General features: G+C 42.4%; 1 protein-coding gene across 3 annotated transcripts in view; it reads left to right on the forward strand.

Moving 5' to 3' along the window:
• Window positions 1-23,117, forward strand: part of LOC116977805 — a 143,443-nt gene that overhangs the window by 86,035 nt on the left and 34,291 nt on the right. For all 3 annotated transcript variants that reach the window (XM_033028573.1, XM_033028574.1, XM_033028575.1), the window contains exons 12-15: window positions 3,381-3,452; window positions 5,155-5,247; window positions 10,082-10,180; window positions 13,324-13,425. In XM_033028573.1, the coding sequence (XP_032884464.1) occupies window positions 3,381-3,452; window positions 5,155-5,247; window positions 10,082-10,180; window positions 13,324-13,425 (366 nt within the window). The remainder of the gene's footprint in view (window positions 1-3,380; window positions 3,453-5,154; window positions 5,248-10,081; window positions 10,181-13,323; window positions 13,426-23,117) is intronic.

The following is a 23,117-nucleotide window of genomic DNA, read 5'->3' on the forward strand; positions in this document are numbered from 1 at the left end:
GGTTTACACCGAAGATAGACACAAAATGCTGGAATAACTCAGCAGGGCAGGCAGATTCACCGGATAGAAGGAATGGGTGACGTTTCAGGTCAAAACCCTTCTTAAGAATATGTTAATGTATGATTGGGCTGTATTTGGTATGTTTCTGTACAGATCAGAATGTATATTACAGACATTTATTATTTGTGTGAAATTGGAATTGATCAAAAAAGTATTTGTATTTGATTTTATGTTGCATACCCAAATCTTCATTGCAGTAGACAATAATAATAATAATAATAATAATAATAATAATATATTTTATTGTCATTGCACACAAGTTACTGATAAAACATTACATATGATAGTGAACAGTTGTCTATCTTTGATTTGTATTTGTGCCTTTTAACAATAAACTAGACTAAGTGGGATGTTCACAGGGGAGGGCTGGTCCCCCAATGCAATATTCCACCTCTCCACCAATTCCAATATTGGTGGCCAGTGGGGGGGGGGGGGGGGGCTTTCTGGAGCGCTAGTATGGGTGTTGTGGGCTGAAGGGACTAGTTTCCAGAGGGCTAGTAGGGACATTGTGGGCCCAATGGATTCTTGGGTTGGTAGCTCAGTCACTCAAGCCTAGTGTGCTGGCAGCTCACTCACGGCTGGTGGGCTGGCAGTTGAGTCACGGCTATTCCTTGAAATTCCATGTCATGCAGGGTGCAAGGCCACCAAATTCAAGTGCAGTTTCATACCATTTCAAGCAGGGTGCAAGGCCACCAAATTCAAGTACAGTTTCATACCACTTCAAGCAGGGTGCAAGACCACCAAATTCAAATGCAGTTTCATACCCCTTCAAGCAGGGTTCAAGGCCACCAAATTCAAAAGCAGTTTCGTACCATTTCAAGCAGGGTGCAATGACACCAAATTCAAATGCAGTTTCATACCATTCCAAGCTGGGTGCAGAGCCACCAAATTCAAGTGCCATTTCAAGCAGGGCGCAGGGCCACCAAATTCAAGTACAGTTTCATACCACTTCAAGCAGGGTGCAAGGCCACCAAATTCAAGTGCAGTTGCATGCCACTTCAAGCAGGGTGCAAGGCCACCAGATTCAAATGCAGTTTCATGCCACTTCAAGCAGGGTGCAAGTCCACCAAATTCAAATGCAGTTTCATGCCATTTCATGCAGGGTGTAAGGCCACCAAATTCAAGTGCAGTTTCATACCACTTCTAGCAGGGTGCAAGGCCACCAAATTCAAGTGCAGTTTCATGCCACTTCAAGCAGGGTGCAAGGCCACCAGATTCAAATGCAATTTCATGCCACTTCAAGCAGGGTGCAAGTTCACCAAATTCAAATGCAGTTTCATGCCATTTAAAACCACCATAAAAACCACACACAGTTCAGTAGACATTCAGTGTGTTCAGCTGATTCGCAGCTCAGACTGAGAGTCGTGATCACTCTCTCCCCCATTATGCAGAGACTGACCCACGCCCACACTACCGGGTTTTTATAGCTCCTCCCCTCCCGCCGGAAGGGGCGTGGCCGTCATGGCGTGATTGACAGGAGAAAGAATCTCACCATTTTTTAAACATTAATAAGTCTTTTCTTTTTCATCAATGGGGGAAAATCCTCTGGCCCTAACAGCTGGAGCGGGACTCTGAGTAAGGTGGCCAAAAATCACAGCCGCAAGTGGTCACGTTTTTTTCTAAAATCAATATACAGCGCAAACAGGAAGTGGTCAAGATTAGAGTTTTAATTATATAGATTGTATTACAACCAGAATTATCTTCATATTAATAAAAAAAGTCAAAGCATTTAGATGGTATCCTCATTTGTTAATTCAGCGATACTACATAATTTTTTTCCTAATCTGTCGATGTCAGATGGGAATGAAATGCAGGACGTTTATTTAATCATGTTACCATCAGGACATAACTAAAATATTCCAAAAAACATAATAATTGTAGAGATGCTAATTCATACAGCATGGAAATAAGGCATTCTGTTCACTGTGTCCGTAAAGATCTTTAAGCACCATCTACAGTAATCTCAATTTGCTATAGCCAGTTGACCTCCCAATCAAGATTCAAGATTCAAGAGAGAGTTTATTGTCATGTGTCCCAGATAGGACAATGAAATCCTTGCTTTGCTTTAGTACAACAGAATATTATAGGCATAAATAAATACAGAACAGATCAGTGTGTCCATATACCATTGAATATATATATATATATATATATATATATATATATATATATATATATATATATATATATATATATATATATATATATATATATATATATATATACTCATAAATAAGCAGATAAAGTGCAATAGGCTATTAAAGTTCAGATTTTTGTTTAAGTTGAGTTTAATAGTCTGATGGCTGCGGGGAAGAAACTGTTCCTGAACCTGGATGTTGCAGATTTCAGGCTCCTGTACCTTCTACCTGAAGGCAGCGGAGTGATGAGTGTGTGGCCAGGACGGTATGGGTCCTTGATGATGCTGCCAGCCTTTTTGAGGCAGCGACTGCGATAGATCTCCTCAATGGTAGGGAGGTCAGAGCCGATGATGGACTGGGCAGTGTTTACAACTTGTTGCATGTCTTTGGCCTAAGGGAAGAAACTGGAGCAAAATCTGTGGTCACAAGTAGAACATGTAAACTTCACACAGAAAGCTACCAAAGTTGGGATCAAAATTGGTTAAAGGCAAACTCTGTGCCATTTTACCACCTATCCATTTGGCCATTTCCTGAATCCAAGATGTACTCCACCATAAATTAATTGTGTTTTTCTTTTCAGACAGAAATGATAGATGATTCTCATTGGGAGTCTATTGGGTCACATTTATAGTTGTTACACAATATTTATCAAAAGGCACTTGAAAATACAAATGACTGCAGCCAAAACAAAATAATAATTGAAAATATTCATGGCAAGTGATGTAAAAAGAGGAAACCATTCTTCTAAGTGAGCTTTCACATGTAGTTTGATTAGGACCCAAAAATACATTTTATTTCTCATAATTTGACAAATCATTTGTTTCTTGAAACACTAAATTTACATAGCTATCTAAATGTTGTGTAAGCATAAGATTAAAATATTCCAATAAACTTCATGCTTATTTCTGGAGGGAGATTCTGGAACCCATAAAATGCCATTTATTTTATACCCCAAACTGCAGAGGATAATCGGAATAGAAAGCAGATATGCCAAATTTGCACTTTCTGCTCAAAGATCTAGGTATGAAGAATGGGGGGGAAAATCTAAGCTCTTTTTTTTATCTGCACATGTAACTGATAATTATCAGTCTATTTAATATGAAGTAAATACCATTCAGATTCAAAATAATGTGACATCAATTATGTACTTTTATCCAGCAGCTGATCAAAACCCTATTGTAGAAAAGCAAGAAGAAAAAGCAGCAAAAGAATGTAGAAGGATAGCAAACATTATTTGTAAACGTCTATGTGCAGGTACTCTTCTACCTTACCCAATCTACACATTTAACAACTAACATTATTATATGCTTTGCATATTTAAAATAGACACCCGTTCAACATTTCATCAATAATAATATGGCTTAAGCAAGCAGCAATGTATACAAACGCATGAAGGATATCTAGCATGCTATAATGTATCTTCCTAAATTTCAACACTTGGCTTTGTTGTTCTAGTTTTTAATAATACACTAATTTATTACAATTTATTTATTTGCAATTGCATTTGCAATTGCAATTTATTTCCAATTGCAATTTGGTAAAATTGATCTCCTTACTTTCTATACATACAGAAACCATGAACATTTTACAGAGTAAAAATTTTGAGATATTTATATTAAATTGTCCTTTGTAGTAATGACAGTAATGTATACCCACAGTGTATAGGCTGCAGCTGATAGTTTTGTAGATAGTTGAGAAGGCATATTATAGCCCTTAATGGGACAGTTCAACTAATGTTAAGTGAGGATACAGTTCTACTCACAATAGGGATTCAAAGAGACAAAATATTTCCAAATGCGTATTGAAAATTCCACAATGAATAAAAACGTTATTGTCACATGTGACAAGTCACAGTGAATTTTTTTGCTTGCATACCTAGCCAAAGTGTGCAATAGTCACCCATGAAGGGCGCTTACAAAGTTACAAATCCCCCTCCTCCCCCCGTGCCAGTTCCCCTTTTGTTCTTCCTCCCATGGGAACCAACCTTTTTGCCCTTCTATACTAATCCCATTTGCCTGCAATAGAACTGTACCCTTCAATACACTTGCCTTTTTAAGTGTCCATCCAAATGTCTCCGAAACATTCCACATCTCCTCTGGCAGTGTTCCAGATTGCAACCACGCTGATTTTATAAAAAATTCCTCTCAGAACCCCTTTAAAACTCCTTCCTGTTACCTTACACATATGCCCTCTTCTTTTTTGATAGCAGAGAAAAATGTTTGTGACTCTCCACCTGATTGATCTATGCTTCTCATAATCTTGTATCATTATATCGGGTCAGCCTTCAGTCTTCCTTGCTCCATTGAAATCAAGTCCAGCCTATTCATAACTCCCCATAGCTCCAATCCAATCCTGGTATCCTCAGCATATTTTCCAGAGCAATCATATCCTGCCTTTAGTGTGGTGACCAGAACTACATACAGTACTCTCCAGTATGGCCTAACCAGTATTTTATAAAGTAAAATATGAAAAGTCTATGAGAAGCAATTGAAATAAGTGAAAAGTTAACCCACAATGCCAGAGTGAAAGCAAGTCATTCTCAATCCTGTGGATCTACATAAGAAGAGAATAAGAACCAATATAGACAGATAGAGTTTATGTGACTACCTGCATTTTGTCATCAGAACTTCATAAATTGATTCTAATAATTATGTTTCTTTTAAATGGGAGCTTCATGAACCCATGATACAGGTATGCATCACTGTCAAAGCATATGATGCATCCAAAAAAATCTGCAATCTTAAAAGCATGGAACGCTTAATATGGGCAAACGCAAAGTACTTTACAATGAATGCTCAAAGACCTATGTATGAACAATTTCTTTAAATCGGCTCTAAATTCACACACTTAACGTAAAACTGGAAATGGGCACTACATTTACTATCAAATGATATAAATATTTGTTTCACTAAAAGAATCAAGATTTCACCAGCATATATATATTTACCTTATCCAGTTGATAGACAAAACTCATTTATGGAAAATAAATACACAGAAACTGTAAAGAGAAGAGAATCTTCAAGAACCAACAATCAAGAGCCATATCCAGGTACCCTTATGTTGCTCACACGACCAGCTCAAATATGTGCACAATGCGCACTAGTTGTGGTGTACTTTTGGAAATTATCTTGTGATGCAATTTTGGTTTTCGAATACTACAAATTAAATGTATTTCATTGGTTGGCTTAATCTGTGATGTGTGCACGTTCTACACAAATTGCAGAATGATAGAGTATAGTTGCAATGTGGAGATAGGTGAGTGCTTATAATGTGTTGGAAGGGACTGCAGATGCTGGTTTAAACCAAAGGTAGACACAAAATGCTGGAATAACTCAGCAGGACAGGCAGCGTCTCTGGAGAGAAGGAATGGGTGACGTTTCGAGTCTGAAGAAGGGTCTCGACCTGAAACGTCACCCATTTCTTCTCTCCAGAGATGCTGCCTGTCCCGCTGAGTTACTTGTCCATTTTCAATGGTTCAAAGGTCAGTTTATTGTCACATGTACCAATTAAGGTACAGTGAACTCAAATTACTTCAAAGGTTCAAAAGTTCATTTATTGTCACATACACCAATTGGTGTAGTGGAATTCAAGTTGCCCTGGCAGCACATTAATAAGAATACAACATAACATTATAAAGAAATTTAACATAAAACATAAAAACATCCCCCCACAATGGTTCCCACTGTGAGGGAAGGCACAAAGTCCAGTCCCCATCCCCTTGTACACCCATAGTCGGGCCTATTGAGGTCGCCGCTACGGGGCCCGATGTTTCAGGCCCTTCTAGCTGGGTGATGGTGTTCCAGCGTAGGGAGAAGCCTCTCAGCGGCTTGGGATGCCTGGAACCGGAGACCGCGGCTTCCGAAGCCGACAGGCCGCGCTGGACGGAGCTCCACCACTGGTGATCTCGGCGAGATGTCCCAGGCTCCCGATGTTGTGTCTATCTTGAATGCTTATAATGTTGTCGCATATTTTAGTAATATCTAATATGTTATACCAGCAGTCAGTTCGAGCAGTATTTGTTAAATTCAAATTTATTGTCAGAGACATGAGTATGGTGAGGTTGTGCCCATATTACACTACATTTAACCAAATGTAAATATGTGTGGATTTTCAATTAACTAAGATCTAATAAATCTAAAAGATATTTAAAACTTTTAGAGCAAATTTGAGCCCATTATCTGAGGAAGGATGTGCTGGCCTTGGAGAGGGTCCAGAGGAGGTTTACGAGAATGATCCCGGGATGATTGGGTTAATGATATGATGAGCATTTTACGGCACTAGGCCTGTGCTCGCTGGAGGTTAGAGAGATGAGGGGGGACCTCTTTTAAACTTACCGGGTATTGAAAGGCCTGGATAGAGTGGATGTGGAGAGGATGTTTCCAATAGTTGGAGAGTCTACGAGCAGAGGGCACAGCCTCAGAATAAAAGGACGTATCTTTAGAAAGGAATTGAGGAATTTCTTTAGCCAGAGGGTGGTGAATCTGTGGAATTCATTGCCACAGACGGCTGTGGAGGCCTCGTCATTGGGTATTTTTAAGGCAGAGATTGACAGATTCTTGATTGGTAAGGGCGTCAAGGGTTATGGGGAGAAAACGGGAGAATGAGGTTGAGAGGGAAAGAAAGATTAGCCGTGATTGAATGGCTGGGTAGACTTGATGGGATGAATGGCCTACTTCTGCTCCTATGACTTATGAACATTAACTAAATTGATCAATATTCAAATCACACATTCAGAATTTTGAGTACATAGGGAAAAGGACAAGGTTACAGTTCAGAAAATTATAATGATGGCAGTTTCACTGATAAGTGAACAGTTGAGAGGAGGAGCCGCGTGGGAGATTTAAAAAGCCGTTCGTAGCCGGGAGTGACTGCTTCCAGAGGTATATAAAAGGAAGTTGGGTACAAGCAGACTGTTCATTCAGGAATGGCTATTTTGAAAGACCCTGAGTGCTGTGTTAAGACTTTAGCCTGAGAGGCTTTGGTGAGGAAACTGAACAGAGGCTGATGGCAAGATAAAGTAAGGTCTTGGGTCCTAAGTGTAGTAGGGGTGGCAGTTAGAGCACTTGTATGCTCCTCCTGCAGCATGCTGGCAGTAGGGCAAACTTCCAATGTCTCTCAGCACAGGTGGGATGTGCATGAAGCTGCAGCTCTTGACTGATTGCTGAGGGAAGTGAAACTGGCTAAATGACCTCAGGATTGTCCAGGACACTGAGGGGTTTCATGGATAGGTATTAAAATTAGATGGTCATACCCAAGGATGTAGGCGAAGTGTGCAAGAATCCTTTGTGGCCAGTCCCCTCGAAACCCCAGGTAACACCTTTTGGATAGTTGTGGAAGTGACCGTTCAGAAAAGAGTAGCAGCAGCAGTTAAGTCAGTGGCATCAGACCTGGCTCTGAGGCACAGCAAGATGCTCATGAATATTTTTCCTCTGTTTTTACCACGGAGAAAGTCATGAAACCAGAGAATTTAGAAAAGTTAATGCAGATGTCTTGAGGACAGACATATTAAATTTGAGGAGGTAGTGAATGTCCTAAGATGCATAGAGATAGCTAACTCTCGCAAGCCATGTCAAACTGTTATACCTTCTTTCCGATGGCAGGAGTGAAATGAGACCGTGGCCACGGTGATGTGGCTGTCTTTATGAGGCAGCGTCTCCTATAGATCCCTTAGATAGTGGGAAGGTCAGTGCCCATGATGAACCGGCCAGTGTCCACCACTTTTTGTAATCTTCATCCCTGGGCATTCGTGTTGCTGAACCAGGCTGTGATGCAACCAGTGCAACTACTGATGTAACCAGATGCAACCATCAAATGCTCTGTGCTGTACACCTGTTCAAGAGAGTAATTGTTCACATGCTGAATCTCCTCAATCAGGGAGCGATCTAATAGGAATCTGAGGGGTAACCTTTTCACACAGGCTCTATATGGCTCCTTTTGCTTTCTTACTCTGATTTTTATTGATGTATTTAACGATATATTGCACACAAATGTTCATAAGATCATAAGTGATAGCAGTAGAATTAGCCCATTCGGCCCATCAATTCTACTCGGCCATTCAATCACGGTTAATCTACTGTATCTCTCCTTCCTAATCCAATTCTCCTGCCTTCTCCCCATAACCCCTGACACCCATACTAATCAAGAATCCATATATCTCTGCCTTAAATATAACCATTCACTTTGCCTCCACAGCCTTCTGTGGCAAATAATTCCACAGATTCACCACCCTCTGACAAAATACATTCCTCCTTATCTCCGTCTTTAAAGAATATCCTTTAATTCTGTGGCCATGACCTCTAATCCTAGACTCTCCTACTAGTGGAAACATCCTTTCCACATCCACTCTAACCAAGCCTTTCACTATTCTGTACGTTTCAATGAGGGCCCCGCTCATTCTTCTAAACTCCAGCGAATATAGGCCCAGTGCCGTCAAACGCTCATCTTATATCATTCCTCGGATCATTCTTGTAAATGGACCCTCACTAGAGTCAGCATATCCTTCCTCAGATGTGGTGCCCAAAATTGCTCACAATCATCCAAATTTGGCCTGACCAATGCCTTATAGAGCCTTAGAAATACATCCCTGTTTTTGTATATATGCTTTCTTTACTACCGAATCGACTTGCAGATTAACTTTTTGGGAATCCTGCACTTCCAAGTCTCTTTGCACTTCCAATTTCTGGATTTCCACTGATGACGTCACAATGAGGTGGGAGGGCACGATGGCTCGGCTCGGAGCCCGTTTCACACACACAATATTCCACGAGCTTCAAGTGACGTCACAAGCCCTCCCCCCTCCCCCTCCCCCTCCCCCCCCCCCCCTGGGTTATTCACACTCCGCATCCCCCGGATTATTCACCCTCCCTCCCCTCCCCGGGTTATTCACACCTCCCCCCCGGATTATTCGCACTACACCCTCCCCAGGGGATATTCACACTGACGATATTCACCCTTGTGACGCCGCGTGCCCCCCCACCCCTCAATCTCTAACCCCCTCCATCTACTTCTCTGCCCCGCCTCCCTCTCTGCCCCCTCTCCCTCTCTGCTTCCCCTCCCTGTCAGCCCCCCCCTCCCTCTTTGCCCCCTCCCTCTCTGTCCCCCTCCCTCTCTGTCCCCCTCCCTCTCTGCCACCCTTCCCTTTTTAAATCGCCATGTTTTTTTCTCGTGTTGACTTGCCTGGCCTCACAACGGGGACCCAATGCCTCCATGGGCAAATTTCCTTCTACTTTACAGATGCCTCCATGGGCCCTCTATTCACTTTATTAACTTTAACCTAATTTCAGCCGACAACGGCACAACTTTGAACGCGGCAGCCGGTTTGGTGGAATATTGCATTCGGGGAGCGAGCCCAACGGGTCCGCACTTGGTCTAGTAATACATAAAATCATATAGCACAAAATATGTAATTATAGAGTGCACATTTGCAGTGGGGATTGTGCTTAGTGTGTCATGTTAATTTGCCTATTTTAATAGCATGCGTAATGTTATATCACCAGCCAGTCCAATCTGTGTTTGATAGATTTCTACACATTATGATTGCACATTATGGCTGCACGAATCTTATTTAAAATACATGTGTATTTTCAATTAACAAAGAATTAATTGCACCTAATAGACATTTCAACATTCCAGAAACAAAATATTGACCCAAACCAACCCAATTCTTTACTCAGATTGTCTCATCCCATAAAGTGGGATTCCTATTTTAAAAGATTATTTTCCAGCAGTATTAATCTTGAACTCAAAGGCATTTTTTTTTTTGTTAAAATTGAAATGTATTAATAAGAAGCAAATGAATCAATATTTGAATAATCCATCCAACATATGTTTGATTAAATCAAAGAATGATGGTAATACTAATGACAACTATTCTTGCTATCCAGTTAATGGTCGAAGGTACAATGTAAAAAATGAACAAACTAAAGCAGCAGAGGGGAGCAAAAGGTCAACACCAAGCACCCGAAGCCAAGGTCCATGTCCAGGTACTCCTACCTCACTGTTTACCCACATTATAACCATATAACCATATAACAATTACAGCACGGAAACAGGCCATCTCGACCCTTCTAGTCCGTGCCGAACACACATTCATACAATACTGTATATTTTGCTTGTATATTTTACATTTGATCCATTATAAAATTACTTGGCTTAAATGTACAAAGACATGATGCAAATCCAGTACTTTTATACAATAGTTATTACCTGCATGTGAATATTCATATGACAGCAGCAGAAATATAAAATAAAAATTAATGAGGAGCAACTGAAAGATCAGGAAACATTCTTCTAAATGGTCACCCCAATAAGTTTTTATATATGCAGTTCAGCCCTGAACAGGCATTTAGTTTTAAGCATGTACTGACACGGTAATTTAACTGGACTACACTTCCTACAATGGCTACTAGGAGCGCTGCATGATGGCAACCTCTGCCTACAGCCTGTCTGATTTTCTATCTTTTTTTTATTTTTTGTTTGTTAAAAGTATGTTCTGGAGGATTTTTTTAGTATTTCTATGTGGGGGATGGGGGTAGGGTAAGGGGAAACTGTTTCCCAGTCACCTCCTGGCGAGGACGCGACTATTCTCCGAGTCGCGTCCTCGTCTCCTCGCGGCCTAGCAACTGGATTGGCGCGGCCTTCCTTGCCGGAGACCGGGGACCGGACCAGAGCTTCAGCAGCGGTGCAGCGCTGGATACATCGCGGAGCAGGCGATGCCTTACCTGGATCGCCGTTTGAAGCTCCGGAGTGTTGTGCCTGCAGCTTTAAATTCGCAGAGCTGTGGTTTGCAGAGCTTTCAGCGCGGGCGGAGCTGACCAACATCGCGGAGTCCTGGGATCCCTTTGCCGGGGGCCGCCAGCGTGAATCTCCACTAAGTTCGGCCTGTGGACTTCGGGAGCCGCAGACTCCGGTAAGAAGTGGCCAATTCGGAGGTCCAAGCCGCTGAGGATGTTTTCCCGTTACGACATCGGAGTTCCATCATCCTGGTGAGCGGGCCTGAACATCGTGCCACCCGTAGTGGCGACAACGGAGGGCTCGGGAGGCCTCGACCACGGGTGAACAACAGAGGACAACAGAGGAGGAGGACTGAACTTTGGTGCCTTCCCCCACAGTGGGAAACTTTGATACCGCTTTGTGGGGATGTTTATGTTAAAGACTATCGTGTTCTGTGTTCTTTAATTTATTCGTATGGCTGTATGGTGACCACAAATTTCCCTGTACCAATTGGTGCATGTGACAATAAATGTCTCTTGTCATGTCTTGTCTCTTGTCTTCCTCCCCCCACTTACTGTAGACTAGTGCATGTTCCTTTAACACAGTGACCTCACCACTACTAACCACTCCCCATATCACCAGTATAATTGTAACCTCCCCACCTCCAGATCGCTCTCTAGCTCCGGTGACAGACCACGGACAGCTAGGGCAGGAATGTGTATGAATAGGAATGTGTATGAATAGTAATGTGTGTGATTAGTAATAAAATAGCAGTGAAGACTTAGTGCGTTTCAACTCGTCTTTACACTTACCTCTCACAAAGATGCCTTCCCCCACTTTCAATTTCTCCGTTTCCACCGGATCTGCTCCCAAGATGACGCGTTCTATCTGGTGTTGTAGATGGATCCCTCACCCGCGTCTCCTCTGTTTCGCGTAGTTCTGCGCTCGCTCCCTCCAGATGGAAGAAAGATAGAGTTCCCCTGGTCCTCACCTTTCACTCAACAGCCTCTGCATCCAACACATCATCCTCTGACATTTCTGTCACCTCTTATGTGATCCCATCACCAGTCGCATCTTCCCATCCCTTTTCGCTTTCATCAGAGAATGCTCCTTCCGCAACACCTTGGTACACTCAACCCTATCCACCCAAACTATCCCCTCCCCAGGAGATGTGTCACCTGTCCCTATACCGCAGTGGCTCTTCCGGCACTTATTGAATCAGCAAGTCGGTGGAGGTTATTCCAGAGTGCAGCATTTGTGCAACTAAAGGGGTAAAAGAAGAATTTGATGATAATGACTGTAGAGCTCCTAATGGTTTTTCAGGGAACAACCCCAACCAAGATCTAGATACTCACAGTGACTATGACGCGATGAAACTAAAGCTAAACATGGCCAAAAGCAAATGGTTTTCAAAACGGAATGATGATGACAATTCGGCTCCATAGTTGCAGCCCTCAGAAACTTGATGCAATCTTGTGACAAACTGAGCAATGTTTACCCTTCTCTCTACCGCCTGGCAAAATACATGTCGTTGAAATGTAGCATTTGTCTGCACCGCATTACTGCTTCCAACAAAGCAGCAACAGCCATAGCATATTCCGATTTGCCTCCTGTCTCTGGAAGTGCCTTGAAAGTCTCCCAAACTGAAGCTCCAGCACTGTACATTAGTAATGCTCTCCATTGTATGAGCTGCACCGACATTGCCCCATTAACAAACAGTCCCAGGTTGTCTGTGTTGCCATCAAATTCCTCTGACCGTGCTTCCCAACATGCACTCACTGAACTCGCTTCCCCACTCGGGTCAAAAGAGTTCAACCCCCTAATTCCAGCTGCTTCGATTCCATCAAACATCATGTCTCCCTCAAAAGTTGAACAACACATTTCCTAATCCCATCCTCATCGCCAATGTCAGATTTTAGCTCAATCCGCATAAATGCACTTTAAGCACCACTGAATACAAACATGCTTTCTCATTCTGCCATTTTTGTATTCTTACCCACAACATCTGCCACTTTTATTGTTACTTTTGTGACCTTTCTGCAACATACGATGCATTTCAATACAACATCAGTTACCATGACAATTGCCAACAAACATCTTTAAATGATTCCAATGAATATCATGCTTATTTCATTTTGGAGCTTCCAGAACTTTCAAAATATATAATGCATTCCACAAATTTGCCATTTAAAACATCTTTGATATATTTAATATAGGTAGCATCTGATGTAAAAGCATATAATTTGAACTTTCTGTTCAAAAATCCATTCATGATCAGCATGAAAATCACAGCTCAACATTTATGCTCACATTAAAAAATTGATAATTATCTGTACCTTTAATGTGCACTGAAGTAAATATTTGATGTATTTTCTATTCTTTGTACAAGTATGCAATTACAATTATTTTCCAGTTGCTATTCAATGCTGCATTGAAATAAATGAACAGATGAGAGCTGCGGAGAAAGATAGAAAAAAACGTACAACAAAGTTCAAATACCTAAGTCCATATCCAGGTAAAGTCAATTTCAAATAATCTGCACCCACCTTTACAGAGCAGGATGCTCAGATTTTCCAGATTATTACTTCTTTTGCATGTCACATAACAGTTAATACAATTTCTGGTGAACCCGGCGAGTGTAATGACAATGGAAAGTAGACAAGGACAGTGGACTCTTATTCTGGCTGCATACTTGCTCACACTTTGGACCTATAGCTCACACTCCAGACTCAGTCTGAAGAAGGGTTTCGGCTCGAAACGTCGCCTATTTCCTTTGCTCCATAGATGCTGCTGCATCCGCTGAGTTTCCCCAGCAATTTTGTGTACCTCCAGACTAACGATTGAGTCATATGCCAAACAATGAGGATTTACAAACAATGCGGTGCCAGATTACCAGAGTTTTGATGTGCACTTATGCATCACTATACACATCGCTAATTGCAGGCAATGCCCCCGGGGTATGAGATGGGGGTTGTGTCCCTGGAAAATGGTCTATCTTGCAATTTTCCACAAAGCAAAGTCACATCAACTCTGCACATGTGTCAAGAAAGGCAAGTTGAAAAAGAAAATTGGTGTTTAACTATTTACTTTCTGCATATATATTCTCTGGCAGCTCATTCCATTATACACACCATCCTCTGAGTGAAAACGTTGCCCTTCAGGCTCGCATTAAATCTTGCTAGTCTCACCTTAAACCTATGTCGTCTGGTTCTTGTGTTGGAAAGAACTGCAGATGCTATTTAAATTGAAAGTAGACACAAAATGCTGAGTCTGAAGAAGGGTCCCGACCCGAAACGTCACCAATTTCTTCTGGTAGAGATGCTGCCCGTCCCGCGGAGTTACTCCAGCATTTTGTGTCTATCGTTCGCTGGTTCTTGATCCCCTTATCCTGGATAAAATACTCTGCATTCACCCTATCCCCCTCATGATTTTACACATCCCTATAAGATCATACCCCAGTCTTCTGCACTCCAAGGAATAAAGTTCTGGCCCAAAATGGTCCCACGTAAAGATCTTGAGCAGAAATTAGACATGGAGTTAGGAGATTGACACCGGAAACTGGGGAGGAATAGGATCAGAGGAAATATGCCCATCTGAATGACAATGGCCTATGTTCTGTGGTGGGATCATAGTACTTTAATGGGTTTTACTTACATCTGCAATTCGATCCCTGACTAGAAAATTGCATTCCATATGCATAGAAATTATCATACATAGCCAACACTGGAAATATCTAAGCAATCTAAATGCTGTCATCAAGATATCACTGAAGTATTCTGATCATATTTATGCTTATTTCACATGGCAAACACGGCCATGTAGACTTCCCATTCACTGTCTTAAATACACTTGGTTTTCAAAAAGCATAGAAATCTGTTGTATAAAATTATAATATGCACTTTATACCCAATGATATCAGAATAAGCAATCAAATGCTCTTGTGCATTTATTTAAAATTAATAATTCTTATACATTGGCATATAGAGAGAGTACAGAGGAGATTTACTAGAATGTTGCCTGGGTTTCAGCAACTAAGTTACAGAGAAAGGTTGAACAAGTTAGGGCTTTATTCTTTGGAGCGCAGAAGGTTAAGGGGGGACTTGATAGAGGTTTTTAAAATGATGAGAGGGATAGACAGAGTTGACGTGGAGAAGCTTTTCCCACTGAGAGTAGGGAAGATTCAAACAAGAGGACATGACTTGAGAATTAAGGGACTGAAGTTTAGAGGTAACATGAGGGGGAACTTATTTACTCAGAGAGTGGTAGCTGTGTGGAATGAGCTTCCAGTGAAGGTGGTGGAGGCAGGTTCGTTTTTATCATTTAAAAATAAATTGGATAGTTATATGGATGGGAAAGGAATGGAGGGTTATGGTCTGAGCGCAGGTATATGGGACTAGGGGAGATTATGTGTTCGGCACGGACTAGAAGGGTCGAGATGGCCTGTTTCCGTGCTGTAATTGTTATATGGTTATATGGTAGATAATTGATTAAAAATGAAAAGAGCTTTGGTTTGTTTCTTCTGAGATCGTTGAGCATAATGTGCAAATTATAGACCCCCCCCCCCCAATAGCAAGCAGGCAATAGAGGAACAGATATATAGAAAGATGACCGAAAGAGATTGTCTTAGTGGGTGACTATAACCCGACATATTGACTGGGATTGCTGAATGCCAAAGGTTTAGATGGGCGGAATTAATAAAGTGCAACCAAGAGTTTCCTTGAATCAGTACGTGGATAGTCTGACCTGAGAAGGGAATATAGTGGAAATTGTGTTGGGAAATGATGTTTCACTGGGAGAGCATTTTGGGGATAATATTAACAACTCCATAAGTTTTGAGATTGTTTTGAATTGGGACAAGGTGGGGTCCAGTGGGATTGAAGTGTAGCTAATGTTGTTCCTTTATTTAAAAAGGGAAGTAGAGAGAAAATCCAGGGAATTATAGGTTCATGAGCTTCACATTAGTGGTACGGAAACTATTGGAGAGGATTCTTTGGGATAGGATTTACTCCCATTTGGAAGAGAATGGATTCATTAGGGACAGTCAGCATGGCTTTGTATATGGCAGGACATATCTTACTAAAGGGCCTGTCCCACTTACGTGTCCTTGGCACACAAATTACGCGACCACGTGGTCGCGTTGAGCCGAGACGGTCGAGCGAAGGTCAGGCGCGTTACATGCGTACGCACAGCCATCTGGAGCGCGTGACGTCATTTGAAGATGGACACAAAGCTGGAGCAACTCAGCGGGACCGGCAGGGTCTCTGGAGAGAAGGAATCGGTGACTTCTTCAGTCTGAAAAGAAGGGTCTTGACCCGAAACGTCACCCATTGCTTCTCTCCAGAGATGCTGCCGGTCCCGCTGAGTTACTCCTGCATTTTGTGTCTATCTTCAATTTTCTTGGCCCCGCTCTGGGAGTAGAAGTGGGGGCGGATCCGGACCGTAACGGCTGTGAGCCCCAGGCCGAGTTCGGCGATTGTTTGCCTGCTTCTGCTGCTGTTGAAGGTGAGGCGTTGCATCGCGCCAAGGTTTTGGGCCTGTTCCACTTTCACCGTCAGTTCCGCGACAGGCCGTTGGCGCGCAAAGATTTTGTTCACTGCATGATTTTTGGAGCCCCGCCCGATGTCAGGACCGCCCCCGCACAACTCCATACCCCTCCACGCTTCTAAGTGGGACTGGCCCCGTGCGGCCATACGGTGCCCGTACGCCTCAAGCGACCACGAGGTCGCGTAATTTGCGAGCCAAGGACGCGTAAGTGGGACAGAGGGTAGGGCAGTGGATTTTGTCTACTTGGATTTAGTACGGCCTTTGATTAAATCCCCAATGGTAGGCTGATCCAGATTAAGATGCACAGGAGTAATAAAAGAATGAGGGTTGTTCTGGAAGGATAGTATACAGGCTATATATATTTAATTGACTTGGACATAAACAGAGACAGGTTAGTTTGCAGATGACACCAAGATTGCTGGGGTCGCAGACTGTGAGTAAGGCTGTCAAGGTATACAGTGGGATATAGGTCAGCTACGGAAATGATCAAATGACAGATGGAGTTTAATCTGAGCAAATGTGAGATGTTGCACTTCATGAGGGCAAATGTAAGAGGAAAATATACAATTAACTGCATGAATCTTAATGGCATTGATGCACAGAGGGACCTTGGAAACCAAGGTCATAACTCCCTGAAAGTGGCAACACAAGTAGATAATGGTAAAGAAGGTATATGGTATGCTTGCTTTCATAGGTCGGGGCATTGAGTATAAAAGTCAGGAAGTCATAATGCAGCTTTATAGGATTTCGGTTAGGCAGCATTCGGAGTATTGCGTGCAGTTCTAATCGCCCCATTACAAAAAGTATGTGGAGGCTTTGGAAAGGATGCAGAGGAGGTATATGAGAATTATATTGGGGACATTAGCTACAGGGAGAAGTTTGCAGACTTGGATTATATTTGTTGGAAAATCTGATAGATCTGATAGATCTATATAAAATTATTAGAGGCAGAACTGTTTTATCAGGATGGAAAATCATATACTAGTGGGCCTAGCTGTAAGGTGAGAGGGGAAAAGTTTAAAGAAGCTGTGCAAGGCAAGTTTTTTCACACTGAAGGTGGTGAGTGCCAGAAAATGCACTGCCGGGGATGATGATTAAGGTAGATACAATGATGGCATTTAAGAGACTTTTGGATACGTTTCACATGGGAGGGCTGGTCCCCCAACGCAATATTCCACCTCTTCATCAATTCCAATATACACACACACTCACACACACTCACATACACACACCCTCCACCTCACACACACACGTACACTCACACACATAAACTCACTCGCACACACACACACACACACACACACTCACACACACACACTCACACTCACACACACATATATACACTCACACACAGACTCACACACATACACACACACACACAGACTCACACACACACACTCACACACATACACTCCCACACAGACACACACACATACACTCTCTCACACACACACACACACACACACACACACATATACACACACAAACTTACACTCACACACACACATACACACTCACACATACACACTCACTCACACACACACACACACACACACACACACACACACACACACACACGCACACATATATGACAGTAAACTTTCTTGAATCTACTCACATGTCTGAATGCGGCATCTCCACTGTGGGGCTTCCGCAGTCAGCGGTACTTCCGCAATCAACGTGACCTCTGCACTTACCGGAAATTACGCAATCAGCACGACCTTTGCACTCACCGGAAATTACGCAATCAATCCACCAAGCGGAAGTCACAAAATGAGCGGGACTTTTGGACTAGACACAGTCGGACCTAATAAAGCATTTATTCCTTCCCAACACAGTCGGACCTAATAAAGCATTTATTCCTTTCAAACACAGTCGGACCTAATAAAGCATTTATTCCTTTGAAACACAGTCGGGCCTACTAAAGCATTTATTCCTTCCAAACACAGTCGGACCTCATAAAGCATTGCAGTTTCAAGCACAGACAGGGCAGCAGGCCAAACGACTTATGGCATTGTCATTTCATTTTCAATTAAGCATTGTACTTTCAAGCACAGACAGGGCAGCAGGCCAAACAACTCATGGCATTGTCATTAAGGGCTAACAAATCATTTATTGCAAGTACATTGCAGACTCACAGTTCAGTTGATTCACAGCTTAGAATGACAGTCGTGGCCTCTCCCTCACGATCTTGCAGAGTGACTGACTCATGTCCAGGCATCCGGGGTTTTATAGTCCTGCCCCCCTGGAAGGGGCATTACCTTCATCGCATTCATTGACAGGCGAGAGGACCAATCAGCTGATCTCAAGGTTTTTTAAACACCCATGACGTTTTTATTTTTCATCGATGAGAAAAATCCTCGGGGCTGGCTCAGCGGAGGAGGACTGTGTGAGTAAGATGGTTAAAAATCACAGCGATATAGGGTAGCGTGTATTCTAAAATCAATATACAGTGCAGACAGGAAGTGGTCCAGATGAGACTTTTAATTATATAGATATGTATATGCACGGGTGGAAAGATATGGATTGTGTGCAAGTAGATAAGAGATGGTCTTGGCATCAGAGTGTGATACAGTGCCCTTCGGCCCAACTTGCCCACATCGGCCATCAATGTTCAACATTCTAGACAAAAGAGCCTGTTCTTGTGCTATACTGTTCTACGTTCTATGCAGTTTAATGTTGTCCTTAAGTTAATAATAATAATAATAATGGATGGGATTTATATAGCGCCTTTCTAATACTCAAGGCGCTTTACATCGCATTATTCATTCACTCCTCAGTCACACTCGGTGGTGGTAAGCTACTTCTGTAGCCACAGCTGCCCTGGGGCAGATTGACGGAAGCGTGGCTGCCATTCTGCGCCTACGGCCCCTCCGACCACCAATCACTCACACACATTCACACACATTCACACACAGGCAAAGGTGGGTGAAGTGTCTTGCCCAAGGACACAACGACAGTATGCACTCCAAGCGGGATTCGAACCGGCCACCTTCCGGTTGCCAGCCGAACACTTAGCCCATTGTGCCATCTGCCGTCCCGTAAGTTGTTCTTACCTTGCTAATAAATGGAACATCCTTGTAGAAAATCTACAGACTGAAGAAATGGTTGAAGACAGAAGAACATCTCCACCGAGCGTTAAAAAACGTAGTCCAAGTCAAGGTACTCATCCAACTTGTATCCCGCCACCCACATGTTCGTGCAGCACTTTACTAACCTATTTCAATAGCAGCTGTACACACGTTGAGTTAAAAAATAATCTGCCTGGTACAAAATAACTTAGCTAATTCTAATATGTATAGTGACATGAAATATAATCAGGACTGGATGCAGTATATTTTTACAAACTGACTATTTTGCTTTTTGTTTTTTTAGTAAAATTCAATTTTACAGTAGTTGTGTGAAGTGTTCAGAAGTAGGCATATAGGGGGTATTATGCTGAGATCACATTCTAGATATACTGTACAATTATAATCTTAAGAGCCTGTCTCATTTAGGCTATTTTTTAGGCTGTTGCCACATGGTCACTGGGGTCGTGAGTAGTCTCAGTCGCCCAAAGATCCATAGTGTCTGTCGACGCTGGATGTTCAAACATTTTTGGCGACTGTCGGCGACAGTGGGTCGATGCCAATGAGCGTATCTTGACTTCTCCTGACATAGTTGCTGTTGTAGGTTGTCACCGGTGCTGACTTCGGTGAATTCCATTGGCGACTACCTACGTCAACCAGCGACAGGTACCGGCGACTGAATTGTCTTCATTTGTCGCCGACAGGGTAGCTTGTCGTAGCTTATTGCGGGTGGACGTAGGTTGACCTCGGTTGTCGTAGGTTGTCGCCTAGGTGGTCGTACGTATGGTCGTAGGTGGACGTCCTAATGGGTTGCCGGTTGTCAGTAGCTTGCCGTCGACTAGGTGGTAGGTTGTTGTGGCTTGTCGTAGACATTGTCGTAGGGGAGGTCTAGTCGCCGGTTTTTCAGCGACCTGCTACGACTATGACAGTCGCCGGCAATCGCCTAAGTGGGACAGGCCCTTCAATGTTTATTCTGTAGAAACAGTTGAATTCATATAATGTTAATTTCGGTATTGCTAGAATGTTTTTGCTGGCATTCAGAGCAGTCCTTCCATAAGCTAGTTTACTGTCGATTCAAATTTATTCCATTGCAGTCATTGGACTCTGTCTCCAGAACTGCTGTGCTACAATGCTGAGAACTAAATTCTGCACATTGTATATTCACCTTTGCTCTACCTATTTGGCTTGAATGTATTTATGTACAGTATTATCTTTGATTGGATAGTATGCAAAACAAAGATTTTCACACTTGACAATGATAACCCTAAACCTTATATCCCTTGATACTTTGATGTCCAAGAATCTAATTTTCTCTTTTTAACAGCCTTCCGACTAGAGAATTCCAAAGTCACACCACCCTTTAAAGATTTATTTCCGAGTCAGTCCTAAATGCATCTCCCCTTATGTTGATACATTGCCCCTTGGTTCTAACCTCTTCAGCCAAGGGAAACAACTTGGATAAGCAGGCGAAAATTGTACATAATACTCTCAGTGCTATTCACCAAGACATTATACAATTTCACCAGAACTTCCTTATTCCTACATTTAGATACATTATAAAGACTAACATGTAGGAGAATTGAGAATTTAGTTGCCTGGTAGACCATATGTTTTGTGTCAAATCTGAGGTCTTCAAATACTCTTTTTCTCAAATGACCACAGGCTTGACTGGTGCATTGAAGGCTGGTGAATTTCATCATCAGTGTCAGCCGTCACCAAGGACTGGCTCCCGAGACATGGGAATTACACAAACTGAAATACAATTTATTCTTCTTCTGCCTGCTGAACTGCTTAATCCATCACTTTACCACAAAAACACGTCCAGGAAGATTCCTAACAGTTGACCGCTTTTAAACTATTGAGAAAAATAAGGCTGCAGAGCAATAATTGGCACAAAGGCACCAAAGCAACTGAGTGACATCAGCCAAAGTAAATTTACAAATGAGACATAATTGGGATAGATGAAAAGACTATTCAGTAGGCTTTTTCAGAGAGCCCGCGTATCTGGCAACTTGGTCACTGCAGCAACAATATTCCTTGCTCTGATACTGATCTGTGAATCGAACAATTGTGACTGATTTGAATGTCCTCAGTTATCAGTATTTCCACATATTCACAAGCTATAGGTTCTGAGATTGATTTATCTCTTGACCACAGCTTCTTCCCTTAACAAATGGATTTCCAGCATCAGGAATCTGGAATGAAAAATAAAATCAAAAGCTAATTTTAATAATAGTGATTAAGAAAACACCAGAATTTTTAGGAAGTGTCAATAATTTTACTGATAGCCTTTGAGGAAGGAAATTTGCTGCCCTTATCATGTCTGATCGACATGCAACTTTAGAGAACAACAATGTAAGTGGTTCCTAACTGCTCTCTGAAATGACATAAAATGCTGGAGTAACACAACTGGTCAGGCAACATCTCTAGAGAATGTATATAGTTGACGTTTTATGCTGAGATCTTTCTTCAGACTGATTGTAGTAGTGGGAGAGAAAACGTGAAGAGAGGTGGGAGGCAGGACAAAGCCTGGCAAGTAATAGATGGTGATGGTGTTTTATGGGGGGGTGGGGATTTAGATGGGTGGACAAAGGTTGGCGGCAAAAAGTGTGAGACGGGCATAAGATGCATGATATATGAAGCCAGAGGAATGAATATAGGTGGAAGCAGATAAGGGGAGTGGAAAGGGAGAAATGGATGCACATACAAGTGGGACCCAGAGAGGGGGACGGGTGGTTTGTTCATCTAAAATTGGCATATTCAATGTTCATAACGTTGGTTGTAAGCTACCCAAGTGGAACTGAACGCTCCTCCATTGCCAGGATGATGCCCCACACTCTTTCAGTCCAGGGACTCCTCCATTGCAAGTGAAGCCACACTCAAACTAGAGGAACATCACATAAGGTGACTCCTCTTGGGTAGCTTACAACCCAATAGAATGAACATGAAATTCTCCCCTTTTAGGTAAACAACCCCATTCCCACCCTCCTTTTCCCCCTCTCTTCTATGTGCCCTACCTGTATGTACACCCATTTCTCTCTTCAACCCCACTCCCATCCCCAACTCCATTTATATTTCTTCCTCTAGCTTCAAATTTCATACTTCTATCATTTTCTCACCTTCTTTATCTTTTCATGTCTTGGCTTTATCCAACAATCTGCCTGTATCAACCTGTAGCTTATCAGACTTTGTTCTGCCTCCACTTCTCAACCAGCTTTCTCCTCCTCCCCCCCCCCCCCCCCAACTGCTGCAATCAGTCGAAGAAGTGTCCCGAACCGAAATGTTGCCTAGGTGCTGCCTATTATTCGATATAACTTGTTTGTTAAAGCAGCATCTGCAGTTCCTTGTATCTGCCCTCTGAAATAGCTTGGCTTTGCATTCAGATATATGAAATTGTTACGTTTATAGAAATATCAAAACTAGACAGGACACTGCATGTCCTACAGTGCAGATGTGGATATGAGGCTGTTGCTCCCAGCTGGCCTTTCATATCCTCCTCCAGACCATCTGGGGACTAGTATTTAAATTGGGAGAGCTGTTCCACAGACTGTTCAAGATTATACAGTGCTCTCCATAATGTTTGGGACAAAGACCT

This window comes from Amblyraja radiata, chromosome 10 (assembly GCF_010909765.2).
Source record: "Amblyraja radiata isolate CabotCenter1 chromosome 10, sAmbRad1.1.pri, whole genome shotgun sequence".
NCBI classification, from domain to species: domain Eukaryota; kingdom Metazoa; phylum Chordata; class Chondrichthyes; order Rajiformes; family Rajidae; genus Amblyraja; species Amblyraja radiata.